Genomic DNA, 12,773 nt, shown 5'->3' on the forward strand with positions numbered 1-12,773 from the left:
TGTTTACTTAAATATTTACTATGTTAAGTTATCAATTCATACATACATAGTATAATGTAAGGTTTAGCACAAAAGTAATCTAAATGTAATCCAAAAGTAATCAGACTGTGTTATCTTAAATGTCTATTATATGTTAAAAATCCAAACATACACAGCATAAAGTAAGAGTTAGCACAAAAGTATTCTAAATGTAATCTAAAAGTAGTCTGATTATTTGATCTTAAATGTCGATTATATGTTACGTTATTAATCTACACATACATAGCATCAAGTAACGGTTAGCACAAAAGTAATCCAAAAGTAGTCAGATTACGTTATCTTAATCATCTATTATATGTTATGATATCAATCTGATATCAAATGTTATCAGATTACATAATTTTAAATCTGTGCTCTATGTTACTTTAGCAATCTATGAATGCAGCATAAAACAAGGGTTAGCACATAAGTAATGAATTTGTCGTCCAAAAGTAGTCCGATTGTAATTTTAATCGTCTATCATGTTATGTTATTAATCTATACATAGTATAAACTAAAGGTTATCACAAAAGTAATCCAAATGTAATCCAAAAGTAGTCAAATCATGTTATCTTAAAATTCTATTATATGTTACTTTATCAATCCATGCATATCATAAAGTAAAGGTTAGCACAAAAGTAATCTAAATGTAATCTAGGATTACCTTGCTAAAAGTTTGCAATCTAAATTGTATTATATTACTGACTACCAGTTTTGTTATGTAATTTGTAATCGGATTACCATTCATAGGTAATCTACCCAGCTCCAGACTTTAGATCTGATACACAACTCGCACAGTTCAAACCTTTAGGTAGTGTTGGGTAGTAACTATAGTTAGTACAATTGTAGTGTTACATACCTGTAGTTTGCATTGTGGTTCTGTTCATTAATTTGTCAACTGGCGACATTTAAAGGCTTCTAGACCTTTCCATCTATTTACTAAATTTTGTTTAGCTCATTATTTTTAACTTGAACTCAATTCAATAATTCAATAATTCTAATAATTCAAGATACAAACATACTGGACTGAAGCAATTTAGGATTGCTTGAATATACAACACAATCTCATAGCAATTCATATCTGTTTAAATTTGTATAATCTCATTGGTTTATTATGATTTGCACTTTCCACTCCATTTATCGCCACTCTTATGAGATCGGGCTGGATTACGCACACATAATTAATGATCATCAAGACTCCAGAACCTGTACTTTCTCTGTTCCTTGATGGTGATTTTAAACTCTAAAGCAGGGGTGACCAAACTTGTTCCTGGTGATCTACCCTTTTGCAGATTTCAGTTGAAACCCATATCAAACCCACCTACTTATAATTATAGTGCTGTTCAGATCCTAAGTAATTGGTTCAGGTGTGTTTGATCTGGGTTGGAGCTGAACTCTGCAGCTGGTGACCCCTTCTCTAAAACATCTCAAATCTTTGGGGAAGGCTTATTTCCAGAACCTTTATTTTCTCTGTTGCTCTGTGGTGAATTGATACATGGATAGGCAAATATGTTCACTTGCATTACTAATAGGGAGAAATGAAACATTCAAAATTGCTTTGCCAGTAAAATAAAAGTAAAGCATTTTAAATATTTAAATTATTTAACATATTACAGTGTAATTATGATGAAGATAAAATAAATTAGTTATTAGATATTATTAAAACTATTATATTTAAAATTGAGATCTCGCTGTTAAACGGCACTTGGCAAATATTTGAAAGCCATTGAAAATTCACGGCAGGATGAATCATTTTGTCTTTAACTGTACGTACAAACTATTGTTTAATATTTTGTATCTGATTGTTTGTATTACAGAAAGAGGATGCGGAGAGCATTGGTGAAATCGCATACTTTCCTCCAAATGGAACCTTTAACCTCATGTACTATCCATACTACGGCATGAAGGCACAGGCAAGAACACACACACACACACACACACACACACACACACACACACACACACACACACACACACACACACACACACACACACACAAACACACACACAAACACACACACACACACACACACACACACACACACACACACACACACACACACACACACACACACACACACACACACACACACACACACACACACACACACACACACACACACACACACACACACAGTGCTGCAAATTTTTCCATAATTTAATTACAGTTACTTATAAATGTCCTTACCTTAAAAACTGTACACAAATTCAACAGTTTTGTATAAATCATGTCACAAGCAGATTGTATTCTATTCTCAATTTTAATCAATTTAATTCAACAGTAAAATTAGTCAGAAATTAAATAAATTATTGGCAATATACAGTGTTTGTGAAACATAGTGTCATTGCTTCGAAATGTTAAATTTATATTTGTTAGCTAAAGAATATTCTCATGAGGTTGTTTGAAGTAACAAACAATGATATGTGTTATAACAAAAACTCTAGAATACACAAGTCGTGTCAATATGGTGAATGAAGCCCCGCCTTCTAGTGCAGGAGCCAATCAGCGATCACTAGACTAGGGGTGCCCATTTCATATTAAGGGCCTTTAAAAATAAAAAAAATTGATGATGCGGGGCCCAAAATTAACATGGTTAGTTTTGATTTAAAGTTTTGTGTACTTTAAAGGAACTTTCAAGCACATGTATAAACGTTGTCTGTGTGTGTGTGTGTGTGTGTGCGCGCATGCAGGTGAATTACTCCCAGCCTCTGGTGGCGGTGAAGTTCATGAACATCTCCTTTAACACAGACGTCAATGTGGAGTGTAAGATCAACTCTAACACCATCACCGAGTTCAGCGAGAGAGACAAGTTCGCCGGCCGTGTGTCCTTTAAGCTGCGCGTCAACAACTGAGCAACTACACACACACACACACACACACACACACACACAGGAGATTGTGGGAGGTGTCATTCATATCTCAGAGTGTTTAATGTGTTTGTCCGTCCCCATTTTCCCCTCATCACACACTGATTTCTGTGTGCGTGTGTGCGCGTGTGTCTTTGTATCTCTGTGTGTTTCGAGTACTCTTGACTGTCGTCATACCCAGCTGATATCATTCCAAAGTTAAATCCAGAGAGCAGAAAATACGAGTATCGAAAATACGAGCCTTTCTAGATCTCTAGACAAACAATATTGACATAATCACAATCTCACAACAACAACAAAACAATCCGGTGCATTCCAAAGGGACCACAATCACGTCAAGAAATTATCTTCGTTTCTTGCATATTGTTTTTATGACAATCTCTACGCTTAGTTGTCATGAAAATCGTGTGAGAGTTTTAAAATATGAATCATGTTTATTTTAATTTCTTACACTTTTCCGTATATTTAGGGAAAATTTAACCTGGGTTTACTCAGTAAGAAATGGCTTTTATTTGGGAAAAGATAAAACAAATTAGAGTCAAATCTATATCACTCAACGCCGTTCATGATAAACAAAATGTGAACGAAAAAACGCAAAGCGTAAAGTGCTGATTAATAAATAGAGCCATAAAAATCGTCGCATATGTAAAAAAAAAAACTTACTGTAACCGAGTCATATCTGTCAAAGCATCAGGATGTTTTATTCATCTATTTATTTATTTATTTATTTATTTATGAATTGTTAAGGTATGTTTATGATGTTTGTCGTTTACTTATTATCTGATTTGTGGTTTTTATTTACATTTTTTGTATGGCAACGTTTGTGAAAACACTTTTGTATTAGTACATGTTCACGAGTGCACACACACACTCACACACATACACAACTGAATTGATTGGCTGACGTTCTGCACATGCTCAGATTGCACTCGACGACTGACACATTAGCCAATCAGCTTCAAGCTGCGCCATATCAGCCATAACTTTTACGTTCGAATTTGCCCGATTGGCTTATAAATTGTATTTGCTTCATATTGTCCGGAACGGTTCGATCCATCTAAATGTGTACACAGCAATACCTTCTGGTCCGAGAGTGTACTGTTAATACTTGTAAATAATACCGAATCGGGGGTAGTTTAACGAAGAGAGTAGTTCAAATAAAATAAAATAAAAATTGCCAATTCAATACTTACTGATGTAGATGAATGAAAAAAATGTGTTTTTCCTCCCAAGAAGTGTTTTTTTTTATCATTTGTTGTTGAGCACATCATGGGTTAGCCGCACTTTAGCTCCCGTTAGCACAGCGGAAATATGACGTGAACATTAGCTGCATATATTTGTCAAAACCTTAGTTCGTTTCTTCCTAGCTTTGGTAGGTTATTAGATTTTTAATCATGTGATTTGACATTTGGATGTTCAAGGGGATGTTCCAGTCGAATGGACATGACCTGCTTCGAGCAGGTTAGCGAGATGCTCATTAGCGTAGTGCTTTTAGCGAACCACTATCCTGTCGTCCATAACGCACAGACGGCCTGTCTATTTTTTTGTGTTTCAATTCTTACAATCTTTCATTTCGCCCCTGTTGTGAATGTGCTGTTACTGCCACAGTGTTGTGCGTTTGAAACATTGGAGGGTGTGTGTTAGAAAAGAGCCAACTATGGCCAAACTTTACAATTACCGTCATAATGCTGGGTTCGCACTATAATCAGAATTAAATATTTGCGTGATAAATTTCAAACAAAGTTCATATAATTGACCTCAAGCATTAAACTACGTCAAGTTCGGTTGCGAACCTAGCATTAGTTCATCCGTCGCACATCAGCACAGAACTTACGGGCCTGATGTTGAGATCAGTTCAATGTTTACACAGAGCAGTGACTAATAACTAGATTAGCCATGTGCTAAACTGACGCTGCCGTATGTTTACTAAGATCTACTTAACGTGTGCTGCCTGACCGCTCTATGTCATGGGATAGATTTTATATGTTTTTAAGATATGGTAAACCGAATTATTGCACATTCTTTATGACTTCTGTACTTTTAGATGGACTGGCGATTAAACCATCGCCGCGCCAAGAGTTTGTATTCCGCACGATCACCACACAACGGAAGTAATTCGCACACATTTTCCATACGGTTTGTTCATTTCCGTTGCACATCATCAGCTTGGAGAAACAGCGTGCGATAGCATATGTGTAATAGATCGCATTTACCACAGCTCGGCGAAATTCGGCGGGAGAAATAACGATTGAACTTCGCGAATAAAAGGCGTGCGGATTTTAAATGATCACTCAAATTTCCCGCGCTGAACAACGAAAAGCTGATTGGTTTGAATGTGGCGTGTTTTGCCCTTCAAATGTCTATCGTGACGCACAGCTTCATATCTGACACCATCAACAAGGCACCTGGCGACAAACACCCGCGTTCACAAACAATGGCAACGACAAACACACCTGCTCTACTAAATCCTCATTCGAGAGCTTTCACACACAAACTCACTCACACACACACACAGACACACACACACTGACGGCACCGGTGAGCTCTTTGTCCCCGTCTGTGTTTCTCTCCAATCCAATAACGCGACCCGCTCGTCACTTTTTTGAGTTCGCCGGATGATTCCAACATTATCCCGGTCTCTCATCTGTCTGTCATAGTGAGACGGCGTCTTATTCTTTCTTCACTCTCTGTAAAAACACTGCTCAGAAACTAGATGTATCTTATTAAATATCCTGAATATACTGTTATATATTGCCTGACATGAAAATTGTGAAACTTATATTCGAGAAACAAATGATTATCATTATAAATGAAAACTGAAAACAGGAAATAAATACATTTTGTGTTTAACAAACGACGCGTCGTCTTGTTTGACTCTGTTGTGTTGTTGTATTTTGATGACAGCTATTGGACAAACACTATATTTATTTTTCAGCCTGATATCACGAGGAAACGTAAGTATTTTACGTTTTGTCAGTTTTGTGGTTAATTCGTACGAGTTCAGTTGTACGAAAATATCCGAATTTAAAAAGAAGTAGGGAGACCCAACCCCACCCCTAACCTCAACCACCCTTGGGTGATGAGCAAATCATAATTAATTGTACGAATTAGATCGTACAAATTCATCACTAAATCAACAATTTACGAATTGCCGTGAGATTGCGTTGTTATTTTTATGTCCACAGGTAAGCGAAATGTAAATTATTGAAGGAAATATAGGTTATGCTGGATTTTTTCAACCCAAATGGGGTCAAATATGGACCAAACTCTGGGTTTATTATTTAAATGAAGCGACTACCATTTAAATTGGTTGTATAAGTTTAATTGAACCCATCGCTTACATCAAAATGGATTCCAGGAGGGCTGCAGCTCTGCACAGTTTTGCTCCAAACCTAATCAAACACAGCTGATGCAACTAACCAAGGTGTCCAAAACTACGAGAGACTAAGCAGGTGTTAGTTGGAGGTGGTTGAAGCTAAACTATGCAGAACTGCTGCCCTCCAGGAATTGAGATTGAGACCACAGGCTTACATAATGTATTATACTCAACACCCAGAGTTATTAGCCCCCCGGTTTATTTATTTCCCCAATTTCTGTTTAACGCAGAGATTTTTTCAACACATTTCTTAACATAATAGTTTTAAGAACTCATTTCTACTAAGTTTTTTTTCAGCTTTGCCATGATGACAATAAATAATATTTCACTACAAGACACTTCTATACAGCTTAAAGTGACATTTAAAGGGTCATTAGGTTAACTAGGCAGGGTAATTAGGCAAGTTATTGTATAACGATGGTTTGTTCAGTAGACCAGTGGTTCTCAAAGTGGGGGTCGGGACCCCCAAAAATCTATTTATTTTTATTGAACCATAAGATTTACCATATTTTATTCACAACCTACTGAAGAGGAAAAATAGTCGTTTATAGTTACTATAGTAGCTTATTGTTCTATTGGATAAGACACAGCAATAGCGTCAGATGACTTTCTGGCCCATTTACAGCACTGACATACGTTAAAAAATTAAACGAAGAACAGACTTGGGTCTATTGCTGTGTGTGCGCCATTGCATGCAAGGTCTCTGTATTTATAACCACCTCAGAGGATATTGGGGGTCACAAGTCACTGGCATTGTCATTTTGGGGGTCGCGAGCTGAAAAGTTTGGAAACCCCTGCAGTAGACCATCTATAGGGTATATGCCGAGCTAGTGTTTTTCCCATACTGATAAACTTCCGGTGACCTGTTATTGTGAGTTTTTTTCCATTTTATATGGTTCCTTTTACAGCATCGATGTTGTAATGTCATTAAAAAACATTCAATTAAATAGACTTTGGCATTCATTTAGTTGCTCAAGCGTAAAACGAGACAAAAAGCCGTTTACTCGCTGATTTTTAAAGAAAACAGACCTTAAACGCGCAGGTTTTTGCATTGGCATAGTTCGCCGGAAGCACTTAACCCAGGTTACTGGCAAATTAAAAGTCCCATTAGCATGCTTTGGCATATACCCTATTACACCCCAGGTCTAGGAGAAAACAACATGGGCATAATAAACGGAAAAAACAAATGTGTTGGGGTGGTGGATTTCCCAAACAAAGCAAAAAAAAATAAACTTAATGCAAAAGATCCACTTCGGTCGACATCCAAACTCAGACACTCAGTTGAGAGTAATTGAATAGATTTATTATAGAAAAGTAGTAAATATAAATGGGCATCTCTTCAGGGTGGCCACAGGCCAAAACAACAAACAGAATACTCTATAAAGTAAATGAACTAAATTATATTTAAAGAAAAATACAGGAAGCTTACATTTCTCCCTAAACATAAACACAGTCATAAGTAATCAAATAAATAGGCAAGCCACCCCTACAAGCTCAAACTCTCAAAAGCAGTTGAATGTATGAGCAATGGTAACAAGATTGAATGTTGGTTGTCGGCTGGAGGGGTAAGGGAAATCCAGGAGCTCCACTCCCAGCAACCGTCGCAGCACAAATGAGCTCCCAGAGTCCCCGACCCTGCTTGAAGCTACTTTTTATATAGGCCTCCGAGACCAGCAGCCAATCAAAGCACGAATCACGCCGGAATAGGAGCCTATGGGATAACAAAAAAACAAGGCGGGACAAAAAAAAAAAAAAAACACATGCGTTGCGCAATAAAAAAATAAACTTTATTCGGAACACTATCAAAAGATATAGCTTAAAGGGGCTAATAATACTGAGCATTAAATGGTGTTTAAAAAATTAAAAACTGCTTTTATTCTAGCCGAAATTATACAAATAAGACTTTCTCCAGAAGAACAAATATTATCAGAAATAATGTGAAAATTTCCTTACTCTGTTAAATGGCATTTGGGAAATATTTAAAAAAGATAATTTTTTATTTTTATTTTTAAATATTATTATAATGGGGGGGGGGGGGATCATTCTGATTGCAACAGTATACATAAATATATATATATATATATATATATATATATATATATACATATATATATATATATATATATATATATATATATATATATATATATATATATATATATATATTATGTTATGTAAATATTGGATATAATATGTTATGTTAACATTGGGTTCAATTTAATATTTATTATTCTTATTCCAATATATATTTTTAAATAACTGTGATTTTAACAGTAAAACAACAGTAAAAATGTCACAAGAAACAACCGTAAACTGGTATATAGCAAAACGTATGCGTAAATGTTAGTGATTCAAAATATCGGTGCATTTATAAGACCATAAATTAAATAAATACATTAGTTGACCATAAAAATGTCAGGCTTGCACGAATTTTACTGTATTTTTAACTGTGATGTTTAAAATTAATTTAATACATTTTTATTTTTATTATTTCATTAAAAACTGATGGGTTGCTTTAACCTAATGCTTCGTCAAATTTTGGCAAACACAACAGTTAACGGTTAAAGTGAACTTGTTATGTAGAAATAAATTAACCCAATATTCTGTCTGACCACATTTGAGCCAGCGTTAATACAACCTACCATTTTTTGAGTGCATTGGTTAAGTACAATTTTTACATTTGCATTATTCTGTAAAGCTAGCTATATAGATAATATTTCTTCCAAATTTCAAATACAAATATTGTGATTTAGAGCTTTATTGCTTTTTGACAAAGAGCTTAGAATGAGCAAGAGGCGACACTCAATAGAATGTTACATTGCAACAGCAGCACCCAGCAACAGCCCGGATTCCGCCATTTGGAAGTGAAAGCGATCGGCTGTCCATGGGATTTTATTGATGTCGAGATGGCAAGCAGCTGCTTTGTTTTATTTGTATTTATTTAAAAAGTGCATTAAAGCTGGCATACAGTCGGTGCCAATAGCCTAGTGGTTAGTGCATCGACACATAGCACCGAGGTGCTCGCAGCGACCCGAGTTCGAATCCTGTCTCGAGGTCCTTTGCTGATCCTTCCCCTATCTCTGCTCCCCACACTTTCCTGTCTCTATATCTCCACTGTCCTATCAATAAAGGTGTAAACCCCTAAAAAAATATTATAAAAAAAAAAAAAAAAGCTGGCATACAACCTGGAAGACGACAATACAACACTTACTATCACAATCATCAACACTTTTAATAGTTTATTTTACAGACTTATAATATGCTGCTTTTCCATTGGAGTTTTCATTCTTAAATGTCTGCCGCGCCCTCTAGTGGCTGTTTCCCAAATCGCACTAGAGTGTCGCCTCTTGGTGATTGTATGCTCTTTGCTTTGGGTCAGAAAATGACAAATTGTCAAAATAACTTTCATTCATTTTCGTTCAGCTTAGTCTCTTTATTCATCAGGGGTTACCACAGCGGAATGAACCACCAACTTTTCCAGCATACACGCAGCAAATGTCCTTCTAGCTGCAATTTAGCGCACCCATACACACTCAATCACACACCCACACACTAATACACTACAGCCAATTTTGCTTATTCAGTTCCCCTATAGTGTTTTTGTTTGAAACCGGAGCACACAGAAGAAACCCATGCCAACACAGGGAGAACATGCAAACTCCACACAGAAACGTCATCTGGCCCAGCCGGGACTCAGCAACCTTCTTGCTCTGAGGTGACAGTAGTAACCACGCTGCCCCATGTCTGAATTGATGCCCTCCTTTTTTAAACAGAACGCCACCAGACTTCATCAAATACAAAAGCAGAAACAAGCGAAAGTCACCACAGCTGACAATGCATGTACTCTTTAAAAGACAAAAAAATTAATGCACAAACTGAGAGCTTCATCATCTTATGTAATGAGATTGTAGCGTAATCTGTCTGCTGTGATTCCAGATCTAAAGCTTTCATTGTGCATTAGAATCAAGTAAATCTGTATTGTACTGTACACATCAAAACACTGTCTTTGAATATCATGATGAACTACAGTATGTAAAGATCAGGATAATGAACAGCTTTGGCTGCTAAATATCGATTGAATTTGCGCCTACTGTGTGGTTTGATTAGGAATGCAACCTTTGACATCAGTCACAGAAAACATGGGAAGTGTTATCTGATAACCCTGTTTGTTTTGCCATTTTCGTCTTTGCGTTCCCTTCTGGTCATCACTATCAGACCTGTGGCACATGTACTGCCTCTGACACAGCAGCTGAGATTTAAAAGCAGACCGATCTGACTTTTACTCCTGCTGTTCAGATTGAGGAAAAAGAGATTTCAACAGTGTAAAACATGCGTAGATTTCCTAAGAGATTTTGAGCTGCTATATTTATTAATTTTACAGCACTCTTACTGTATAACTACTAGTGATCTAATCATACCTATTTTGCATTTATTCTAAAATACAACAAATATTGAATGTCACTATAATAATAATAATGAATTATAAATTATAATTCATAGTAAATACTGTAGTTTTGGAATCATACTTGAATTATTATGTTGAGGTAATATTGTAATACAACAACTATGCAGCCTATTACAAACAAATGACCCAATACTGTAGTATAAGGTTTTAAATTTACCCCAATCACATATTTACAATGTTAGGCCTTAACATGGTGGTTGCTACTGAGCAAGAATTTTTTTATATTTAATTGTTTTTCTTATTTTATTTTCCCAAAAAGTGTTAATTTGATTCAGTTGCCAATACAGTGACGGGGTTGAAGTCCGTAACAGGGTTGAGGGGACACTTTAATTTCAATTTTAATTAGTTTTATTTAATTGGAAATTACATCTAAGACTTAAACAAAACACTTATTTATTTTAGTAAAACATTTAGCAAGGGGATTAATCACGCTGTGATGAAATTAAACTTCATTAATCCAAACTACAGTCAAAAGTTTAAAAAGTAAACTGCTGCAGGTAACTGGACCAGGAAACCGGAGCATTCGGAGGAAACCCACGCCAACAGGGGGAGAACATGCAAACTCCACACAGAAACACCAACTGACCCAGCCGAGATTCAAACCTTCTTGCTGTGAGGCGATTGTGCTACCCAGTGTGCCACCGTGCTGTCCTTTTTATTCAAATATAATAATATTAGGAAATTATCATGGCAACTTTAATGTAATACAGTTCAGTATATTTACCTTTAGCCCAACATCCTCAATCAAGTTTAGTTTTTGGCCCTTCATAAGAAAATGTTTGGGCACCCCTCACGATTCTAAACACACAGCGAAACAGCGACACCTGGTGAATAAATGAGATAATCATTTCCTCCTGCTGGACCAGAACTCACAGAAAATGCTTTGAATATACAGCGCGAAACTCCCAGCAACCGCATAGCAACACTATATAAGGCACTGCCTCTCACAGTTTAAAAATAACATGTAAAATGTGAAAAACAAACCTGACCACAAAGTTAGAAACAAGACAAATACTACTCACCTCATCTTACAACACGCAGGTGAGCCGTTTTCGTGAAAGGACGAGACTTCCGGTTCAAATTCTCCGTTTACGTTTAAAGACAAAGTCGGCCATATTGAAGAGCGGAATGTAAACAACGCCAATGAACTTCCACCTTTAAATGGCAGGCCACATACGCTACTTGGATTCTTCCACATAATTATTTGCTAACTAACAAAGTGAAAGAAATTACATATAAAATACTGCATATATGTTATCCTTTAATATCTTACTTAGTAAATATATGATAGATATTGAAAACTAACGTTTGGTGACGGAAGAATCCATTGTTTATCTTTGCTGTGAATGTTCTTGTGTGAAGTTATTTTGAACAGAAATATGCATCTTTCTCTTAGAAAAGACAAACGTTGATATTTGTTAAAATACTTTTGACATTATTTTTTACAACTCTATATCTTGCATCCAGTACATAGTTAATCTTTTTATTATAAGTGTACATTTTTGAGGAAAAAAATCCAATTCTGGTTCAATTCAATTTTTTTATTGACTATAAGTCATGTATTTTACCTTTAGTGGGCATAAAAAACAACAAGAATGGCTTTTAATGTCTAACCTTATATAATTTTCCCTCTGGTTTGTTTTATATTTTATATTTAAATGTTTTTAATTTTTTGTTTTTCTTTCTTTTTTAATTCTCTAAATTGTATTATGCAGATTGTAACAACATCTCAATTTTTTCTAATGTTCCAAGTTTCTGCAATCTGTTGATAACCTAATGAAACCAATAAAAATAATTAATTAAAAAAACTGAACAAATCTCTCATATTTTGCTGATGTAAATGATCAATCATTGTAATGTCTCAATGTGCTAATTGTCGAACTGCCAGAATGAGCTAATCATGATAATTACTGCTAGAGTTGTTAAATCAGGCAGAAGAGAGAAATAAATGCACAAAAGATGTTCAAAGTGTTGTAAACAGCAAGTGATAGCGACACCTACTGGTCAAAACTTTGTAAATGCAACAAAAAACTCAGGCAAAACATG

At 35.7% G+C, this 12,773-nt stretch overlaps 2 protein-coding genes across 3 annotated transcripts in view; one reads left to right on the forward strand and one right to left on the reverse strand.

The window, feature by feature from the left end:
- Nucleotides 1-5,740, forward strand: part of atp1b2a (ATPase Na+/K+ transporting subunit beta 2a) — a 31,089-nt gene extending 25,349 nt beyond the window's left edge. The window contains exons 7-8 of one of the 2 annotated variants that reach the window (XM_087306163.1): nucleotides 1,836-1,931; nucleotides 2,710-5,740. In XM_087306163.1, coding sequence (XP_087162289.1) covers nucleotides 1,836-1,931; nucleotides 2,710-2,871 — 258 coding nt within the window. In that variant the 3' untranslated portion in view covers nucleotides 2,872-5,740. The remainder of the gene's footprint in view (nucleotides 1-1,835; nucleotides 1,932-2,709) is intronic. The other variant, NM_131669.3, reaches the window with a different exon arrangement.
- Nucleotides 1-12,773, reverse strand: part of tfr2 (transferrin receptor 2) — a 1,009,002-nt gene that overhangs the window by 799,678 nt on the left and 196,551 nt on the right. The window lies entirely within an intron of this gene.

This window comes from Danio rerio, chromosome 23 (assembly GCF_052040795.2).
Source record: "Danio rerio strain M-AB ecotype USA chromosome 23, GRCz13ab, whole genome shotgun sequence".
NCBI classification, from domain to species: domain Eukaryota; kingdom Metazoa; phylum Chordata; class Actinopteri; order Cypriniformes; family Danionidae; genus Danio; species Danio rerio.